Raw genomic sequence first — 21,217 nt, 5'->3', positions numbered from 1 at the left:
TTCCCCTCCACATCTGTACATGAACTACCCCAGGGTAATCCTTTTGTTGTTGTTAATTTTTACTTTGAAACAATTTCAAACTTGCAGAAAAATTTCAATAATACAGAAGCGCTGTGTATCCTCTGCCCAGATTTACTAATTTTAACATTTCACCACATTTGTTTCTCTGTATCCATGGTTTTCAAACTTTAGTGTGGAATCCCCTGGAGGGCTTGTTAAAATAGACTACTGGGCCCACTCCAGGTAGCTAATTTTTAGTAGGTCTGGGATGGGGCCCAAGACTTTATATTTCTAGCAAGTTCCTGGGTATTGCTAATGCTTCTTCAGGGAGCCCACTTTGAGAACCCCTGCTCTCTCCGTATATATAAGTACACTGTATTATGTATTTTTTATGAATTATTTAAAAGTAGGCCACATATCGTGTTCCCTTTAGGCCAAATACTTCCAATATGTGCTTCCAAAGAACACGGACATTCTCTTACATAACCACAGTACAGTTTTCAAATTCAGGAAATTTAACACCGATTCAGTACTTTTATCGAATTGATGATCCATATTCCAAGTGTTGTCAGTTGTCCCAATAATGTCCTCCATGGTATTTTTCCCCTCCAGTCAGTGCATAATCCAGTCCAGGATCATATATTGTATTGAGATGTCATGTCTCTTTTATCTTTTAAAGTCTGAAATATTTCCTCAGCCTTTCTTTGTCTTATATGACATTGTTTATTCCCTGATAAGCAGTTTTTTCTCTTTTAAAGAATTTAGAGAGACATTTGAGGTATTTGTTTCTTTTTTTTTTAAAGGTTTTATTTTTCGAGAGAGGGGAAGGGAGGGAGAAAGAGAGGGAGAGAAACATTATTGATGTTTCCTCGTGGAAACATCATGGTTGCCTCTCATGCCCACAACCCAGGCATGTGCCCTGACCCAGAATCGAACCAGCAACCCTTGAGTTTTCAGGGCAGTGCTCCATCCACTGAGCCACACCAGCCAGGGGTAAATATCCTGCTTCTCCTCAAACTGTTTCTCCTAGGTCAAGCATCCATTGATGATTCTTGTTCAAATCCATCTTTTTACCATGATGGTTACAAAGTGGTAACTTTCCAACTCTACCTCCTCCTCCTCATTAAGGGAAACCTTCCCTTTCTTCCCCATTTATTTATTTATTTACTTAAATATTAGCTTCTTTTCCCTTTCACTTAACCGGCTGTGTTTCTCAGAGAAGTCAGGGGCCCCTTCAGAGCCAAGGGGAAAGCTGAGAGGGTAGAGCCCTGGCCTCTTGCCCCAGCTGTGACTGGAGGAGTGCCGCACTTACCTGTTTATTGTATTAAGGAGCTATATAAAATTTCATTTATAAAAAAAGTAGCCTTCTACTTTAAAAATAGTTTGAAAACCACTATCTTAAGTGAATATCCTCTTTTCCAACTTTTAGTCAAAAAACTATGCTCAAAATATTGCGAAAGCAGTTTGGTAATTTTTTGAATCCCTGTACAGATAAGATTTCATGGAAATGTAATGCTGAAAGAGACCTTGAAGGTCAGTCTTCAGTGTTTTCCCAAAATGCGTCTAGCATGACCACAGCTATAACTGCAATGCTGTGGAGAAGGGAAGTCTTTGGCTGCTTCCAGTTCCACGGGGCAGCACCCCCGCTGTTCAACAGACGGTTGGGGAGGGGCAAAGAGCAGTGTGGCTGTGTACGTACCTGGATGAACGGGTTTACACGCAACATGTGGGGAATGGGGTCACTTTGTTAGGGAATCCCCCCACCTTGCTCCCTGTGAGAAAGATGGACCAGGAGTCTTTCACTGACTTTGTGGAAGAAAATGCAGAACCGTTCTCTGCTTTGCCTACACCACAACCACTCTTCAATGTTTTCCCATGTAGTCAACATCAGCATAGGATTAGGCAGCTTCTAGAAGTTTTCTATAAATTCTGAACATTGACTGAAGAAGTTTATTGATGACATAACTGCTTTTCCCTATTAGCAGACTTCAAGTTAGCATTCAAGTTGCTACCGGTCTTTAGCTGATTTTTCCTTTGCCTCCTGGAAGAATCATGTTTTTATACTCCTGGTTTTCTCCTGTGCTATGAGAAATATCTGAGTTGTTCAGTAACTATTTTCTGACTCATAACAGTATCTTTGATAGTATTTATTAATGTCCACTGTCTAGCAGCACTGTACCAGACACAGAGAGGTGGGTAGGTGGGAATGTAGATGGTTAATTTATTCCACATTGGATCCTCACACAATAGCCCTATTTGTTTAATAAATGTTTAACTTCCCATGTGCCACACATTTTGTGCTAGGCCGTAGGTATACTCTAGTGACATGAGTGAAATATTTCGGGGAGTTTATGTTCTTTTAAGAGAGAGAGACAATAAAGAATCAATAAGGTAAGTTCAGATAGTGGTTAAAAGCTACGAAGAGAAGAACGTGAATCAGGTTGAGGGTGGGGCCATCTTCACTACAGACGGTCAGTGGTGACAGCTGAGCTGAGATCTCGCTGGTGATAAAGGCAGCCCTGGACTGTTGGGAGAAAGGCGCTCAGAGGAGGGGAGTTAGGAGTCTGGTTTCAAATCTTTGTGTGTCTGACTCCAGCTGTCTCCGTTTCCAGGCACTCCCATTTCTATGTAGTTTCCTCTTATTTTCTTGCCATTATATTATTTATTGCTTAACCCAGATTTGGATCTGAGAATTTGGCCAAGTATTCTACAATACTCATTTCAGGGAGGTTGGCTTCTTACTGCAAAACTTAGGACACGCTACTTGGCAAATCCTCTCCAGAGGGAACTGCTTACAACTCTCCGCAGGCACTAGCTTATGAATGAGACACTTTCCAAAAAGTCTTCAACATAATACATACAATGGTTGTTCCTAAGCCAGGGCACAGTAGCATTCATGATTACCTTCCCTATAATATGCTGGAATTTGGGCTAGAACAGTGAGGTTAGGGAAGGATCCTGGCCCTGAAGGTAGGTATCTTTCATAGGTACGAAATCTGCCCAAGGCGATGTGTTGAAAGGCATGCTCTTCCTCCTGCCTTTCCTAGGCTTCTGAGAACCCAGTATCCTTGAATGGATCCGATTCTGTCCCTTTGGCAAATCACCCAAAGCTCCCAAGCCCTCAGAATATTCCAGACCTTAAAATACCTACCCATCTCATTTTATTTACAACTTTGCCATTTATTTTTCACCTGTTTCCAGTTGAGAGACAATATGTTGTCCCTAACCTGTGAAGTTTAACATTTCTCCCTGGAAGGGATAGGGGGCGGGAAACCAGAAAAAAATAGTGTTTCTCCATGTTATTGGGCGAGTTCCTGCCAGTAATTACTGGCAGAGGCAAGATCTATCAGTATTACTAGTGGTAATAATAGCCCCTACATTTAATATAGGATTTAAGGGTCACTCTGACTGCCCTGGGTCGGTATTTATGGCATTAGTGTTGTACATGGTGGTGAGAAAGGAGTAGGTGGAAGATGGCCGAGGAGAAAGCTTTCTAATCCTTCAGTTATTCTTAGAAGTCAGCATTTAAGTGAATAGAAAAGGAAAACCAAATAAACTTTAAAGTTCACCTTGAACTTTCTTATGTAAGTACAGACTATTAAAAGGACTAATTTTAGGTAATTATCCTGGTTTCACATTTATCAAGCAAATCAGCATTTCATACCTTATAAAGAATTGCAGATACAATTCTTGCTCTAAGGAACTCCGCATTGATCAGCACATGCAGTCCTAGTGAGTCAGTGGTAGACTTACAAAGTAACACGTGTAAGAAAAGGAAAGGGAGCGGGTGAAAGAGAGTGGCTTGTCCAGGAAGGAAGGAGTAGATTGATGTGACTGAAGTCCAAGGCTTATGACAGGAGTAAATCGCATTTATTATTTTGTGCCAGAAATGACTCTCAATACTTTTGAGCTAGTAACTAGTTTAATCCTCACAACAACCCTTTGATTTGGGAGCTGTATTATTGACACATTGTATAGAAAACTGAGGCCCAGATCTGTCGAAGGTCAGTTGTCTGGTAAGTTAGTAGGTGTTGGAGCTGAAACTTCAGCCCATACTTCTAACCATTTAATTTCATTGCTTCTCGGATTTTTAGGAGAAGAGGTTAGACCCGCGTCAGGTTGGGAAGGGCATTGAATACAAAGTGGAAAAAAAGTGAAATTTGACAAGCTGTTCACAACTGGGAGCTATAGAAGTTTTCAGGCGTTGCAAGGAAGTCTGAGATTTGTTGCTGTGAAAAGATCATTTTGCCACCACCGTGCAGGAGAGAAAGAAACTAAAAACAGGGAAAAGCTTAATTTATTCAGCAAATAATTACAAGAGTCTCCTATGTCAAGCACTCTTCTAAACTCTGGAGGTAAAGGCAGGAAATAAGGCAGTTGTTGCCCCTGCCCTCATGCTTCTTTCATTCTGTTTGAAAAGTCAGACAGTAAACAGTGGCAGCACTAGAATAGGGGAAGGAGGTGGACATGACCTCCGGGAAGGCCTCTCTAGGAGGTGACACTTGAAGTGAGCACGAATACATGGGGACCTGTTAGGAGAGCCAGATGACAGCTGTCCCGGTGGAGAGGAGCCCACTGGGAGTATAGTTAGGACAGTGTCCGTGTTTGGTTGCCCTTGTGTCCTGTCTCTGAAACACTGCGTGGCACGTAGTGGGCACTCTGGGTACGTATTTGTTGGGTGGATGGACAGGGAGACCAGGGTCTCTGAATGATTTCGAGGACTTGAACCAGAGCAGCACCTCAGTGAAGTGAGCAACTTCACATGAAAACAATCAACATTAAACCGTTAATTACTTAAATTAAGCATCCTATTTTGAACCTTGCTTTTTAAAAACTTAATATTAATTCATGGAAGGCAGCCTTAGCGAAATGTTTAAAACCGGGGGGCTCTGTAATCAGATGCCTGGCTTTAAATTTTAGCTGTACCCTTGATTAACTTTTTTGGGTGAGTTTCTTTTTTCCTTATGACTCAGTTTCTTTATCTCCAAAAAAGGTTTTTATATAAATCAAATTAAATTATATAAAGTGCTTAGCACAGTGCCTGGCATATGGTAAATGCTCAATAAATGTTAGCCATTATTTTAGATACGTGTTTGCTTTTATTAACACAGCTGCTTGATACAATAGACAGCAGAAAGGTAAATACTACATTCAGACCTGAGTGAGAATACCAGTTTTGCAGAGGTGCTTGAACCTTTCTGAGTCCATTTTCTTATTTGTAAACGGGAAATAACTATCTCATAAAAAGATTTTCAATGAGATAATATACATAAAAGCCCTGAGCATCATACCTCATTGGTAGTTGGTGCTCAGAAAATGATTGCTATTATTATTTATTACTATTATCATGTATAATTGCTGGCCACGTAGGTTTTCCCAGGGTGAGACACAATGTTTTGCTCATTCTGTAATTGACAGACACTCGGATTGGCTCCATTTGTCATTGTTTCATTAGTGACACTGCTATGAATCACTTTGTACAAATTACTTTGGTAGGGGAAGGGGTACAAGGTACACTGACGTCCTCAGATATGTTCTCCAAAGTGGAATTATGTAATTATAAGAATTCAAAACTTGCTCTGCCTGGTGCGGCTCAGTGGATTGAGTGCCGGCCTGTGAACCAAAAGGATCGCCAGTTCGATTTCAGTGAGGGCACATGCCTGGCTGTGGGCTAGGTCCTCAGGGAGGGGTGTGCAAGAGGCAACTAATGGTTGTTTCTCTCACACATCCATGTTTCTCCCTCTTTCTCCCTCCCTTCCCCTCTCTCTAAAAAATAGAGATAAATAAAATCTTTGAAAAAAAATTACAAAACTTGTCACATGTTGATAAATAATGTTTGTCAAAATTAGCAGAATACTGACATCAGGTGGATTTATTTGATCCTTCACTGCCCTTAGGAATGAAAGCCCCTTCCAGCACTCTTGTGTAAGAGAGAGAATGGGTTTCTTTCAATGCCAGATCATCTGCACCCAGGCTCAGTTACTTCTAGGAATAAGACAAAGCAGTGAAGAAGTTTAGTTGCCAGTTGAGTGATTGATTCTTGGAGAAAAAAATTAGAAATGGGTGCCAGCACTCTAAAGTGTGAATAAACATCCCATTTCTGGGTCCTGGTAAAAGTCAGTAAATTTTTTCTGGAGTGAGAGTTGTTAGGGTTTGTTCCATGATAGTCACACTATCTGAAACTTGCAATCGGTGTCATTTGATGACTTGCATATTAGGGTTTAGGCATTTCAGAAATTTGGAAGCGTATTTCTCAGTGCTTGGCAAGCTTTAGCTTTTGCCGAAGCCTCATTTGGGACTCTTTGCACTTGTTACTTGCTAATTTCTGAGAATGCAACACTCCTGAAGGAATATTAATTGTCAGTGATGTCTAACATTTATGGATTATTTACTGCTTGTCAGATATTGTAATTTTTTAACTTATTTTATTTTTCAATTACAGATAACAATATTATTTTACATGAGTTCAGGTGTACAGCATAGTGTTAGACAACAATTACATAATTTATGAAGTGATCCAATAATTCTAGTGCCCACCTGTCAGGTATTGTTCTAAGTGTTTTACACGTATTAACTCATTTAATCTGTGAAATATATAAGGATTACATTCCACATTCCATTTCACATTTGAGGATACTGAAGCCCAGAGAAGTTAAGCAGCTCGTCCTGGGTCCTGGAGCTTGTAAGGCCCAAGCTAGGATCTGAGCACAGGCAGTCTGGTTCGAGAACCTTTGCTCTTAACCTTTCACTGTGGTACAGAGGGTTTGTCATGGTGAATGTCGTTCCTGGTTCACAGCCAGGACACTCTTCCCCTGAGGGCCGTTGCCATCCACTCCCTATCATTTTCTGCTTGTATTTTTTTCATGGCACTTTCACCACCTAAAACTATTTATTTTATTTGTAGGTTTATTTGTAGGTTTGCTTGTCTTTGGTCTATGTTCCACCCTATATATGGAGAGGGCAGAAATTTTTGTCTGGTTTTGCTCACTCTATTCCAGTGCTTGCTAGGTGCTCAGTAAATAATGAACGAATGGATGGGTGAATAGTTGTGATATTGGTTCCCTCCTGAACCAGCATCATAAACCTGATTTCGCCCCATTCTTTCGCACACCGTTTTGTGTTCTGTAAAGTGCGTAAAAGAAAAAGTGATTCAAATGTATATCATTAAGTACATCAGCTATTCTTTTTTTTTTTTAAGATTTTATTTATTTATTTTTAGAGAGAGAGGAAAATAAGGAGAAACACAGGAAGAGAAACATCAATGTGTGGCCACCTCTCACGCCTCCCACTGGGGACCTGGCCTGCACCCCAGCTAGGTGCCCCTACCGAGAATCAAACCAGCGACCCTTTGGTTCATAGCCTGCGCTCAATCCACTGAGCAACACCAGCCAGGGCACATCAGCTATTCTTATCTCATTCTCTTTCACATGTGAATTAGTCTTCTGCAGCCATGGAGATATTTTTGAAGATGCATTTTGAATTGTGTGTTAGATTGCCTCCTAGAAATACTGCCTCAGTCATCTTTGAATAAATATAATTTTTCCCACATGCAAAAGAATGAGGTTGGACCCCTAACTTATACCATATAAAAAATTAACGCAAAATGAATTATAGATTTAAGAGCTAAAACTATAATACTCTTAAATGAGTGACTTTGTGTTAGATAGTAGTTTCTTAGATACACACTAAAAATACAAGCAACAAAAGAAAATGTAGATACATGGCACTATATAAAAATTAAAATTTTGTGCTGCAAATGATACCATCAAGAAAATGAAAAGGCAACCAACAAAATGGGATAAAAGGCTTACAAGTCACATATCTGATCATAAGGGACTAGTGTCCAGAATATATAAAGAATTCTTATAATGCAATAAAAAGACAACCCAGTATGGAAATAGGCAAAGGATTTAATAGACATTTTTTAAAAGAGTATACAAATAGTAAATAAGCACGTGAAAAAATGCTCAGCATCATTACTCATTAGGGAAATGTCAATCAAAACCACAGAGACACCACTTCACACCCACTACAATGGCTATAATCAAAAAGACAGACAAGAATAAGTATTGGTGAGGATGCAAAGAAATTGAAACCCTCGTACATTGCTGGTAGGATTATTAAAAAAATACAGCTGCTTTGGAAAAACAGTTTGTCAGTTCCCCAAATTTTAAACAAGAGTTGCCATGTGACCCAGAATTCTGCTCCTAGTTATCTATCCAGTAGAAATGAGAACATACATCCACACAAAAACTTGTACACAGATGTTCATAGCATCATTATTCATAATGAATAGGCTAAAAGTGGAAACAACCGCAATGGCCAGCTGAGGAATGGATACGTAAAATGTGACACATCTATCCAGTGGAATATTTTTTAGCTATAAATAGGAATAAGTACCGATGACTGCTACAACACGATGAACTTTGAAAACTTATGTTAAGTCATAAAAGACCATATGTTGTACAATTTCATTTATCTAAAATGTCCAGAATATGATCTCACCTTTAACTGGAACATAATCAACAAAAGAAAAAAGCAGCCCTGACTGGTGTGGCTCAGGGGATTGAGCGCGGGCCTGCAAACCAAAGTGTTACTGCTTCGATTCCCAGTCAGGGCACATGTGTGGGTTGCGGACCAGGTCCCCTCTGGGGGGCACACTAGAGGCAACCACACATTGATGTTTCTCTCCCTCTCTTTCACCTTCCCTTCCCCTCTTTAAAAAAAAATATAAATAAATAAAATGTTAAAAAAAGAAAGAAAGAAAAAAAAGCAAACAAAATATAACCAGAGACATGGAAATTAAGAACAATCTAACAGTAACCAGAGGGGAGGGAGGAGGGGGCAATGGGTGGAAGGGTTTTCAGGAACTACTATAGAGGACACATGGACAAAAGCGAGAGGGAGCAAGGGAGGGAGGTGGGTTTGGCTGGGCGTGGTGGGGGGGAAATGCAGACAACTGTAATTAAACAATAATAAAATAATTAAATAAGTAAATAAAATGCCCAGAATCAGCAAATCTGAAGAGACAGAAAATAGTCTATCTTTGGCTAGGGCTGGCGGTGAGAGGGTAGAGGGAGGTGGGGCATGACTACTAATGGACGCAGAATTTCTTTCAGGGAGGTCAAAATGTTCTAAAATAAGATGGCCGCGCAACTCTGTAAATATACTAAAACACATTGAATCGTATACTTCACCTGGGTGAATTATATGGGTATATAAATTATATCTCAAAAAAAGCTGTTAAAAATGGATATTGTTTTGCCCTATTAACCTCCAGCGTGGGCCCCTGTTCTTAAACACTACCACGTAAGAAATCCCCCCCTGCCGTAACCGGCACTGAAGATCAGTTTCATAGCCCTTGCTGCCTTAGGGAGGTTGTATATCTTTATGTCTCCAATGTCTAGCGCAGCTCGTTGTGCTTACTAGCCACCCAAATATTTACTGAACTGAAATAACAGCAGGACTGCCATCAGTGTGAGAGGGGAAAAGTTAGCCAGTCATTATCTTCAAAGGCTTGGCTTCCTCTCCCCCTATCCTTTGCCCATTGTGGATGCATGTGTCTATGTGTGTGTGTGTATTATAACAATTCCTGCTTTACTGTTTACAGAGCATTCTCAAATACATTAGCTCATTTAAATCTAAAAACAACCTTGTCAGGTTAGTGTGATTGTTAACAGCCATTTTACAGAGAAGGGAACTAACTCAGAAAAGTTAATCTCCAGTCACCATGGGACATTTCCAGACCTGAAAGCCAGGCCCTTTCCACTGTACTGCACAGCCTCTCACATCCCTACACTCATAATAAGGCCCCTGCCCACTGACGGCCTGCCGGAAGCACAGAGCAGGCAAGCCAACTACACTCGGTTTACAAGCCTCTGAGTTTGTCTCATTCCAGAGTCAAAGAGAAATTATCCTTTTGGTTACCTATTTTATTAAATTGGCTTGAGCAGTCAAGAGTTAAACCCATCAGTAGAGGCATAAAATAAAAGTCAGCAGTCTTCTCAATTTCTGTGTTTTGTTGCAAACATCTCTGACAGTAAGAAAAATTGATTCTTATGATCAGATGCTGGTTCATGCTGTGCCCATGATTTTATTTATTTTATTCTGAAGAAATGGGTAATAAGCCCATGTGCTTGCTGTTCCCTGTGGCTGGGCTAGTTCTGCTGCACAGCAGTTGGAGAAATTCAATTCCCCAGATACTTATTGACGTGCCTTCCGTGTGCCGGGCAGTACACCAAGGAGCTGGGGAGACAGAGATGAGTAAACCCCAGTCCTCGTTCTCAGGGGGTCCTTAGTATTGTCCAAGCCCTTTAATCATGGCATGCGATTGTTCAGGGAGGATTTGGATTAGTTTGTGTTTACGTTTTGGTATAATGCAGTCCCTCTCTCAGAAAGTTGCTGTCTAAAGCATACGAATTGTTTGTTGGTTGAATGTACAAAAAAAGAAGAAATTACACAAATGTTGAGGACTCACCAGTGATCCAAACTGGTCTTTCCCATCAGAGCCAGCCGTGTTAGACTCAGAGTTTGCTGACATTTCATCCCCTCACAGATCAACAGAACCATTTCTAGACTCTAAGCAAAAGCGTAAGTATTCACACTGTCGAAATCCAGCTTCCTTTCCATTCACTGTTGCCAGGTCATCACATCTCAGCATCCTGTGAATTTATTTTAAAATGCTAGAAGTGATATGCCAGCATTACAGAAGCGAGGGCAGTGGAGGAAAATTACGGAGTAAAACTAGTCACCTCAAATGTCACTTCACTGATACTGAAAGGCAGCTGAATGTCGTGCCTCAGTCTCTCCTCACCTGCACAATTGGGAATAATTAGACTAAACGAGATAGCAAATGTAAAGTACACACAAAAGCCCATGATAAACACATCTTATTAGAGCAAACATAACCATTTTTATGTAGTAGTTCCTTTGTCTTGTTTTTCCTGGGTTTTTTTTTTAACCAAGTTGTTTTCTTGTAGTTTTGTATCCTGTTGGGTTTTTTTTTAAATCCTCCCTGCAGGATATGTTTGTTTGTTTTTAATTGATTCTAGAGAGAGAAGAAGGGAGAGAGAGAGAGAAACAAACCGATTTGAGAAACATCGATCAGCTGCCCCCAATCCCCCCCACCCCCTGCTCCCACCACCACATGTGCCCCCCATCCCCCGCCCCCCAACTGGGGATCAAACCTGCAACCTTTGGAGTATGGGATGATGCTCCAACCAACTGAGCCACCCAGACAGGGCTTGTATCCTGTTTTCTTATATGGCCATTTTCCTCTTGCTCTGTGTGATTACTGTAATTTTTTTAAATTGATTTGAAAGAGAAACGTTGATTTGTTGTTCCACTTATTTTTGCATTCATTGATTGATTCTTTTATGTGCCCCGACTGGGGAGGAACTCACAATCTTGGCATATTGGGTCAATCCTCTAACCACCTGAGCTACCCAGGCAGGGCTAATTAATGTAATTTTTTTATGAATTACTTTATTGTCGTTCAATTACAGTTGTCTGCATTTTCTCCCCACCACTCCCCACCACCCCAGCCAAACCCATCTCCCTCCCTTGCTTCCACCCTCCCCATTGGTTTTGTCCATGTGTCCTTTATAGTAGTTCCTTTTTAATGGTTGTACACTATTCCGTGGTTGGGTATGGATGTACCATCATAGCTTATCCATTCCCCTGTTGTTGGACATTTGGGTTGCTTCCAGTATTTCAATAAATAGTGTTTCAGTGAATAGTTGTGTGTATGTAGTATATTAGGCAGTTTACTTCAGCTCTGTGTCTTTGTTGCCTTGATACTAACTGCGGTTAGAATAGTACCTACCTGACAGGGTGGATATGGGGGTTAAATGAGGTAATACAACAGAGCACTTGGAACAGTGCCTGACACTTACCAGATGCTCGGTAAATTACCTCTTAACTTCTGTTTGGGTTTATTTCTTCAGACTTGCTCTCCAGAGATGGGTTTTAGCAATTTATGATGACAACAGCAGTCATCCCAGGTTTTAAATATTTAAGTCTCTCTCCCTTTAAAAAACAATAGTGAAAAAACGGGGTCATCCATATTTGGCAGCTTGTTGTGAACAGAACTCACTGCTCTCATTGCCCTGAAGAGTCAAACTCATGTCAGGAAGGTTGGGTTCCAGAGGCCCCAACCTTCCTGAGTATGCTTTCCTGAGCTTTCTGTGATTCACCAAGCTTTAGTGATTCAACCGCTTTCCGCCAAGTTATAGCGTAAGTTGGTCTTAAAAACCAGAGATATTTTATTCCTTACTGAAATGTACATGTGTATACATATATGTATGTGTATATGTATATATATGTATATATACACACACACTGTTGTATATCTTCTTACTTTCTAAGACAACCAACAGCTTGCTCTAGGAAAATGTACTGTGGCATGTAATGATTTTGATGACCCCTCCGTGCCTCTCTACCCCCGCAAAAGACATCAGCCAGGGTAATCGTTTGTCCTGGTTTGCCAGTTTGTACTTGTCCCTGTGGAATTATTTATAATGCTCCCTTCATCCTCAAAAGTGAACTAGTTTGAATAGTAAATTAAGTTGTCATCTCATCCCAGAGGGTTCCTCAGCAGCTGGGGTATCTGATTGACTTGCTCCCCTGTTACCCCCGTACACAACTTCTACCTGTCCAGCAAAGGTTTCAGCCACATTGCTTTCTCCAAGCTTCATCTAGGTGGGAGATCCTCACATGTACCCAGCCTTGAATTAACATTATCCTAATATGCATTTGCTCCAGTTTTCCCATTTTATCATCTTTCCCCTCCCTATCTTGCTGATAATTGTCAGTGGCATAGGCAGGACAGGGCGCTTTACATTTATTTCAGAAGTTTCTCTTTGCCCTTCAGAATGATATATTTTGCAGCTTAATTCATTCCACAGGAAAATGTTCTGTTTCTCATTTTTCTTCACTTAAAATTTTAAAAATTATATCTGCTTTCAAGTTCATCTTAAATGTAAACAAGATACTAGGACTTTTAACACTTGCTGCTCTTGCCTTTATCAAATATAATAAGGTGTTTATATTCATAAAGCACCTCAAAAGCCCTCAGGCAAACACTGCAAACAGGTCCAAGCTAAGGAAGCAATAACGAGGACACATCGAAGGTGATTTCCATGCTGGGTCACAGGCAATGTTCTGTTCACACAATGGAAGTTTGTACAGAAGCGTCTGCATTGGAAAAGCAAAAACAAATTAGCTTGTCAATGATGATTACCTCTTATCCTTAGGTTACTGTATTTTAACTGTCATAAAGGGCTTTATGATTTGAGAGGCTTTCTTTTTCCCCCAAACCAGTGCCTGCATTCCTTGGGGATGTGTTCACAGTTTTAAGGAGGAAGAACTATTCCGAGTGAGGGTGCTGCCATCTCAAACTAGTGCCAGATCGAAGTGGAGCTGTAGTCCATAGGTCCGAGTGTGGATCATCAGTGAAAATTTTGGTGTTTTTGTTTGTTTTAACCAGGTGACTTTAGGATGGTGGTCGGAGAGGATAAGACAAAAGTATTGAATATCGTAAAGCCCAACGTAGCCCACTTCCGTGAGCTCTACGGCAACATTCTACAGGAGAATCCACAAGTGGTGTATAAAGTCCAGCAAGGCAGACTGGAGGTAACTCTGTGGTAAACAGCGTCTACCGTTTTAAAGCAAGGTCTATTGTAAGAGGGAAAGTAAGGATTAGAGCAGTATAGCTAGTATGATAACATTTTGTCAATAGTCTCCGTTATGTTAAAGGAACAGTTTTATTACCTAAAACAAACAACCACAAATGAAAAATTGGGTCCAATCACAGGCCTCAGGACCCAGATGAGGACTAAAGAAACATTGTTTATAACCATAAGTGCTTTCTTTGCAGTTCCCCTTCTGTCTCTTGGGCTAGGCAATTTTTTTTTACCATCACAGACTGATAATATATTTTTGTTTATTTATTTATGTAAGATTTTATTTTATTTTTAAAAACATATTTTATTGATTACGCTATTAGAGTTGTCCAATTTTTTTCTCCCCTTTATTCCCCTCTACCCTGTACCACCCCTCCCACCAGTGTTCCCCCACCTTAGCTCATGTCATGGGTCATACATATAAGTTCTTTGACTTCTCTATTTCCCATACTATTCTTACCCTCCCCCTGTCTGCTTTGTATCTACCAATTATGCTTCTTATTCCCTGTAACTTTTCCCCCTTTCTCCCCCCACACTCTCTCTGCTGATAACCCTCCATGTGATCTCCATTTCTGTGATTCTGTTCCTATTCTAGTTGTTTGCTTAGTTTGTTTTAGTTTTTGTTTTAGGTTCAGTTGTTGATATTTGTGAGTTTGTTGTCATTTTACTGTTCATATTTTTGATCATCTTCTTTTTCTTAGATAAGTCCCTTTAACATTTCATATAATAAGGGATTAGTGATGATGAACTCCTTTAACTTGACCTTATCTGGGAAGCACTTTATCTGCCCTTCCATTCTAAATGATAGCTTTGCTGGATACAGTAATCTTCAATGTAGGATGACTTTGAATACTTCTTTCCAGCCCCTTCTTGCCTGTAAGGTTTCTTTTGAGAAATCAGCTGATAGTCTTACAGGAACTCCTTTGTAGGTAACTCTCCTTTTCTTTTGCTTCTTTTAAGATTCTTTCCATATCTTTAATCTTGGGTAATGTAATTATGATGTGCCTTGGTGTGTGCTTCCTTGGGTCCAGCTTCTTTGGGACTCTCTGAGCTTCCTGGACTTCCCAGAAGTCTATTTCCTTTGCCAGATTGGGGAAGTTCTCCTTCATTATTTTTCCAAATAAGTTTTCAATTTCTTGCTCTTGTTCTTCTCCTTCTGGCATCCCTATGATTCAGATGTTAGAATGTTTAAAGTTGTCCCGGAGGTTCCTAAGCCTCTCCTCATTTTTTTGAATTCTTGTTTCTTCATTTTTTTCTGGTTGAATGTTTATTTCTTCCTTCTGCTCCAAATCATTGATTTGAGTCTTGGTTTCCTTCCCTTCACCGTTGGTTCCCTGTATATTTTTCTTTATTTCACTTTTCTTAGCCTTCACTTCTTCCTCTATTTTGCGACCATACTCAACCATTTCTGTGAGCATCCTGATTACCAGAGTTTTGAACTCTGCATCTGATAGGTTGGCTATATCTTTATCACTTATTCCTGTTTTGGAGCTTTGATCTGTTCTTTCATTTGGGTCATATTTCTTTGTCTCAGCACTCATTATGTTGGAAGGGGCAGAGCCTTAGATATTCGCCAGGGTGGGACAACCCATTTCGCTTCATTGGGGAACTCTATATGGGGGGGGGGGGGTCAGAGAGGGAACAATGTTGCTTGCTCGGCTCTCTGCCAGCTTTCAGTCAATTCCCCCACTACCCACAAGCAAATTGGGCCCTTCTGGTGCTGATTCCCAGGGGGTGGTTTTGTGTACGTTCTAGGACCCCATTGGTCTCTCCAATGAACTCTCCTGTGAGGGGAGTTTTTCCCGCCGCTGCAACCCCCGTGGATTTTTTCAGTCAGCGGTTTTGAAGCTTTATTGCCCCACGCTTGAACCCTGAGTTGCATGGTCTGTCTCCCTCCCCACTTGTTTTTCCCAGTTTATCTGCAGCAAATGTGGGACCACCCGGTCCTCCAGCCGACCCCTCACTACTTGTCCTCTCCTGCCCCAGCTGCCCATCTCTGCCCCTCCTACCAGTCTGAATGAATGTTTCTTCTTTAACTCCTTGGTTGTCGGACTTCCATACAGTTCAATTTTCTGGAAGTTCTGGTTATTTTTTGTTTTAAATTTCTTGTCCTTCTTTTGGTTGTGTGAGGAAGCAAAATGTATATACCTATACCTCCATCTTGGCCAGAAATCTGAAAACATATTTTTAAAAGTAAGTTTTGTGTATAAACCTGTTCTGTATTTTCGGAATAATACTGAAAAAAGTAACAAAAGAGACTGGTAATAAGAGGCCATCTCTGGGGAAGGGAACCAAGGGCTGATATGGGTGCAGCTTGACTTCACAATATATCTCTTTTGCCATTTGAAATTCTCACTATGCATATTAATTACCTGTCAAAAACAAGTGAAAATAAACTCTTTCTGTCCCCAATCCCATTTGCCTTTCCTGAGATAACCTTTCTGACAGTTTATCATTTGAACTTCCACATTTTTTGGCATGCATTTTTGTATGTTTTTGTACCTATATACATGTATAAAATGGTTTGGCCTTTTTTTCTTTGGTTTTGTTTTACATAAATAGACTCAAATGTATTTCTCTGAAGCTTGTTTTTATCCTCCATTTGTTATATTTATTATGTCTTGGGACTCTCCTTTTGATACATTAAATAAAACTTTCAAGGTATTTTAAGGTAATATTAAGTATTTGAAAATAAATATTAAAGATTGTTTCCTTTGAGAAAAATAAATTGAGTTTAATATTTATTTTAACTATAGAAACGTCAGGTTTTATTTATTCATTTTTATTTTTTTTATTCTCTCCCAAGGACATTTATTTTTTCATTGCTTTTGGAGGGAGAGGAAGGGCAAGAGAGAAGTATCGATTGGTTGCTTCCTGTGTTTTCCTGGACTGGGAATCGTAAGCGCTCAGACCACAGATCGTACACACCCGGACTGGGGATCAAACTCACAACCTAGGTACGCGCCCTGACTTGGAATCAAACCCCCAACCCCTCGGTTGTGGGACAGTGCTCCAACCAACTGAGCCACAAAGGCCAGGGCCAAAACCTCAGATTTTTCAAAAAAAAATTTAGCATAAAGAACGCTGCATTTTACCTTTTTATACTCTTCTTCCAAATAATAGGGGCAACTAATATTATGTTGGATAAAAAATGAATGGAATTTTTAGAACCGCAAGGGAACTTTAAGAAATAAGAATTATTTTAAACATAAGGAAAGAAAAGAGTATCATGAAATGCCCAGAATACCCACCACTCCACTGAGCAGACTTTGCCGTGTTTGCATCAGATTGAGGTTTTTTATTTTCAATTTTCACTTTTCTCAAAGCAATGCGTGCACGTGGTTTAAAAAACAAATGGTACCTCAAAGCTTATAACAAAATATTGGAGTTTCCTGCTATATACCTTCCTATGTCTCCATGCTACTTCTTAGAGGCAACTGCTTTCCTCTCATTAGCTGATTCTTCTGGTGTTTACCTCTGTATTTCTGCATAATGATTTGACTCATTTCTTGGTTTTTAAATTTTATACTTTGCTTTTGTCGTGACAAAAGATGAGGTCTATGAAGGATGAGGATATTTGACTATTATGCCACCCTCACTAACACACACACACACACACACACACACACACACACACACACACACTTTTTCTCCCACCTCCTTTTTGCTCCACGTATATTGTATTTTGCCATATGTAATGTGCAAATTTTTGAGGGAAAAATCAGGATATACACTATACATGGGTAATGCTATTTCTGTATCTATATAAACGTTTTTAATTCTTTTATTTATGCTTCCACATTAAAAGTTTAACTCTAGAAAGCAATAACAATATCCGTGTGCAAAATAATACTCTGGAATATGATCATTGGTTTTGTTTCTAGATAAAAATAAATAAAATTTGAATTAAAAAATTAAAACGAAAGATTTTTTTCCTGAAAGTTTGGGCCAAAAATCTGGGTGCACACTTAACATGGGATCACATTATATATGGCAAAATACAGTAGTTATTTCATGATTTTTGCTTAGGTTAATATTCAGTATTTATTATGACAACTTAGTTTTTCTTTATTGCTGACATATACTACTATGAAATTTCCTTTCCTGTACAACTTTTTGCTTGGAATTAATAATTGTCTTGTTTTTTTCACTTGCTGGGTTATCTTCATACCTGTCAGTAGTTCATCATTCCAGTCTCTTACAATTCTGTAAAACTTCTCCTATTATAGACAAACTCATCAGGAATTTTCTGTTTCTGGTTTTTCTTGGGGACATTTTCTTGGAGCCCTGTAATCCCCCTTCCTTTCTGAAGCCTTGCTGCACAACTAACTCTTCTCCTGGAACTTCTCATTATCACCCTGAGAATTTTTTTGCCTCTCTCCTTTGCTAGTTTTTGACTTTCTGAATCTTTTATCTTCTTCTTTCATGTTTTCTCTTAATTTTAATGAAGTATACTTTTCTAACATAGGTTGTGAGAAGAGTAAATTTTTTAAGACCATGTACATATGAAAATTCTACCCTTGCAGTGATTGACAGTTTGGACTAAAGTTAGGTTGGAAATAATTTTTCCTCAGAATTTTAAAATCATACCTTCAATTCTTCTGGTTTCTAGTGTTGCATTAAAAAGTCTAATGATATTCAGATTCCCTATCCTTTGGATGTGACCATTTTATCTCTGACATTGTTTCTTCTTTTCCTTGTATTCTTACATTTCGTGATGATTTGCCTTTGTCTTTTTATATGTCTATTTTTCACTTATTATTCTGGTACTTCATGACCTTCAGTTCCAGGAAATTTTATTATTTCTGTAATAATTTCTTCAATTCCCTTTTTTCAGTTTATCCTTTCTGAAATTCCTGTAAGTAGGTTGTTGGACCTCCTAGTTTGATCTCTTGTTTTTCTTTCCTCTTGGTTCCTTGGGTTCTTTTTTTTTCTGCTTTCCAGAAGATTTTCTCAAATTGATCATCTGATACTTCTATTGATGTTTTAATTTCCTCTGAATTTTCTTTTTATATTCTTTTCTGTTTTATGACTATTATCTTTCCTTATTTCTTTAATGATCTTTATTATAATTTAGAAGATTTTTCTTCCTCTCTACATTGTCTCCATTTCTCTTTGTTCCTTTTGCTGTTGATTCACTCACATCTGTTAGTGAATTGGCTTTCCTCATATGTTTGGATGTTTTTCATGGCCTGTTTTTAAAGAACAAAACACTTTTGGATTTCCTTTAAAACTTCCGGTCAAGATGCAGGTGTAGGTAAACGTGGCTCACCTCCACATACAACCACATCAAAATTATAACTAAACTATAGAATAACTGTCACTCAGAATCCTCAGAAACTGTGTTGAATGGAAGTCCAACAAGTACAGATTTAAGGAAACCACATCCATCCAGACTGGCAGGAGAGATGGAGATGCAGAATGGGCTGGTCCCACATCCACATATGGTGGATAAAAATTCGGGAGGGGTATCTCGGGGGCAAGGAGTCCCAGCCCCACACCAGGCCCTCCCAAGCCCAGGGTTCCAGTACCAGGAAGATAAGTCCCCACAACTTCTGGCTACAAAAACCAGTGGAGATGGAGTCACTATAAGAAACTTCTGGAGTCCCAAGCAATTCCTTTTAAAGAACCTGCACATGAACTTACTCAGACTCACTCCCTCTGAGCTCCAGCACTGGGGTAGCCGCTTGAAAGCCACCAGTAGCATACAGGGAGGAACTGAAGTGTCAGGCATCAAGGCGGGAGCTGGAGGACAGCTCTCTCCCAGACAGAAAGGCAGGCAGAGACCATTTTCCTTTTCCGAACTCTCACCCACAGGCCACAGGGCTGGTAGGCAGGGGCAATGTCTGAGACCCCATCAACCTGGCTAACACTGTTTGCCCCATCCCTGAGATCTCCTGAAGCCCCACCCAACCCAACTTACAAGCTTACCCAAGCTGGTAACAATAGCGTTTCCATATAAATGGCTAGTCTTGGCCGATGCTTCACAACTTCCTAACTTCTCTCAAACAAGCAGCAGCTGGCCTCAGTGAGCCCCTGGCTCGCATACATCTTGCTAAGTGGCTGCAGGCTCATCACTAGCAGCAGCCAGCCAAGGTTCACAGCTTGACTTTGCCTGGGAACTTCCAAGCCCAGCACAAGTAGCACACATCTCAGATTGCCTTAAAGCTCAGTCAGGGTGGCCCTGGGCAAAACATAGGTTGTGGCTGATCTTGGCCAGCATCACCTGGGAAACCCCAGAACCTGAGCACCCAGTAGACACACCTACAGACCACATCAGACAACCACCACCCTGCCCCTGCACAGCTAATCCTCTGTGGAGGGTAGAGGTTGGGTCAGTGGTCACAGCCAGTCCTTACTGCCTTGGATAAATCCCTCCCATTCACCTGCCAACAGCAACCAGGGCTCAACTACAGGAGGAAGGTGTGCTCAGTCCACACAGAAGGCACACCTCAAGTACCCAACTTGGGTGATAGGGGAGGCTGTTCCACTAGACCCTACAGGACACCTGCTACAATTATGCCACACTCCCAAGATGGAGTCAAAACAGCTCTACCCAACACAGGGATGTCCAACCATTTGTCCTCTCTGGGCCACACTGGATGCAGAAGAGTTGTCCTGGGCCATCTGTTAAATGCGTTGCAGCACATAATCACAAAAAAACCCTCATCATGTTTTAAGTAAATTTACGATTTTGTGTTGGGCCGCATTCATAGCAATCCTGGGCTGCATGCAGCCTATGGGCTGCAGGTTGGACACTCTCCTGACATCATACATAGAAACAAACACAGGGAGGCTGCCAAAATGAGGAGCAAAGAAACATGGCCCAAATGAAAGAACAGACCAAAACTCCAGAATAAGAACTAAACAAAATGGAGATCAGCAATCCATCAAATGCAGAGTTCAAAACACTAGTTATTAGGATGCTCCAGGAACTTAGTGAGGACCTCAACAGCGTAAAAAAGACCCAGTCAGAAACGAAGGATACAGTAATTGAAATAAAGAACAATTTACAGGGACCCAACAATGGAGTGGATGAAGCCAAGAATCAAATCAATGATTTGGAATATAAGGAAGCAAAAAACAACCAATCAGAACAAGAAGAAAAAAGTACCCCCCCCCCCCCCAATCAGCATAGTGCAAGGAGCCTCTGGGACAACTTCAAGTGATCCAACATCCACATCATAGAGGTGCCAGAAGGAGAAGAGAAAGAGCAAGAAATTGGAAATCTATTTGAAAAAATAATGAAAGAAAAATTCCCTAATTTGGTGAAGGAAATAGACATGTGAATCCAGGGAGCACAATAGGTCCCAAACAAGATGAGTGCAAAGAGGCCCACCCCAAGACACAGCATAATTAAAATGCCAAAAGTTAAAGATAAAGAGAGAATCTTAAAAGCAGCAAGAGAAAAGTAGTTAGTTACCTCCAGAGGAGTTCCCATAAGACAGTCAGCTGATTTCTCAAAAGAAACTTTTCAGTCTAGAAGGAACTGCCAAGAAATATTCAAAGTCATGAAAAGCAGGAACCTACAGCCA

General features: G+C 40.3%; 1 protein-coding gene across 4 annotated transcripts in view; it reads left to right on the top strand.

The window, feature by feature from the left end:
- Positions 1–21,217, top strand: part of TAMM41 (TAM41 mitochondrial translocator assembly and maintenance homolog) — a 52,374-nt gene that overhangs the window by 16,615 nt on the left and 14,542 nt on the right. For 3 of the 4 annotated variants that reach the window (XM_024556538.3, XM_071222291.1, XM_045192399.2), the window contains one exon: positions 13,487–13,632. In XM_024556538.3, coding sequence (XP_024412306.1) covers positions 13,487–13,632 — 146 coding nt within the window. Of the gene's footprint in view, positions 1–13,486; positions 13,633–16,488; positions 16,730–21,217 lie in introns of those variants that run through there. The other variant, XM_045192398.3, reaches the window with a different exon arrangement.

Source organism: Desmodus rotundus, chromosome 8 (genome assembly GCF_022682495.2).
Source record: "Desmodus rotundus isolate HL8 chromosome 8, HLdesRot8A.1, whole genome shotgun sequence".
Classification (NCBI taxonomy): Eukaryota; Metazoa; Chordata; class Mammalia; order Chiroptera; family Phyllostomidae; genus Desmodus; species Desmodus rotundus.
This window is presented reverse-complemented; position numbering and strand designations above follow the sequence as displayed.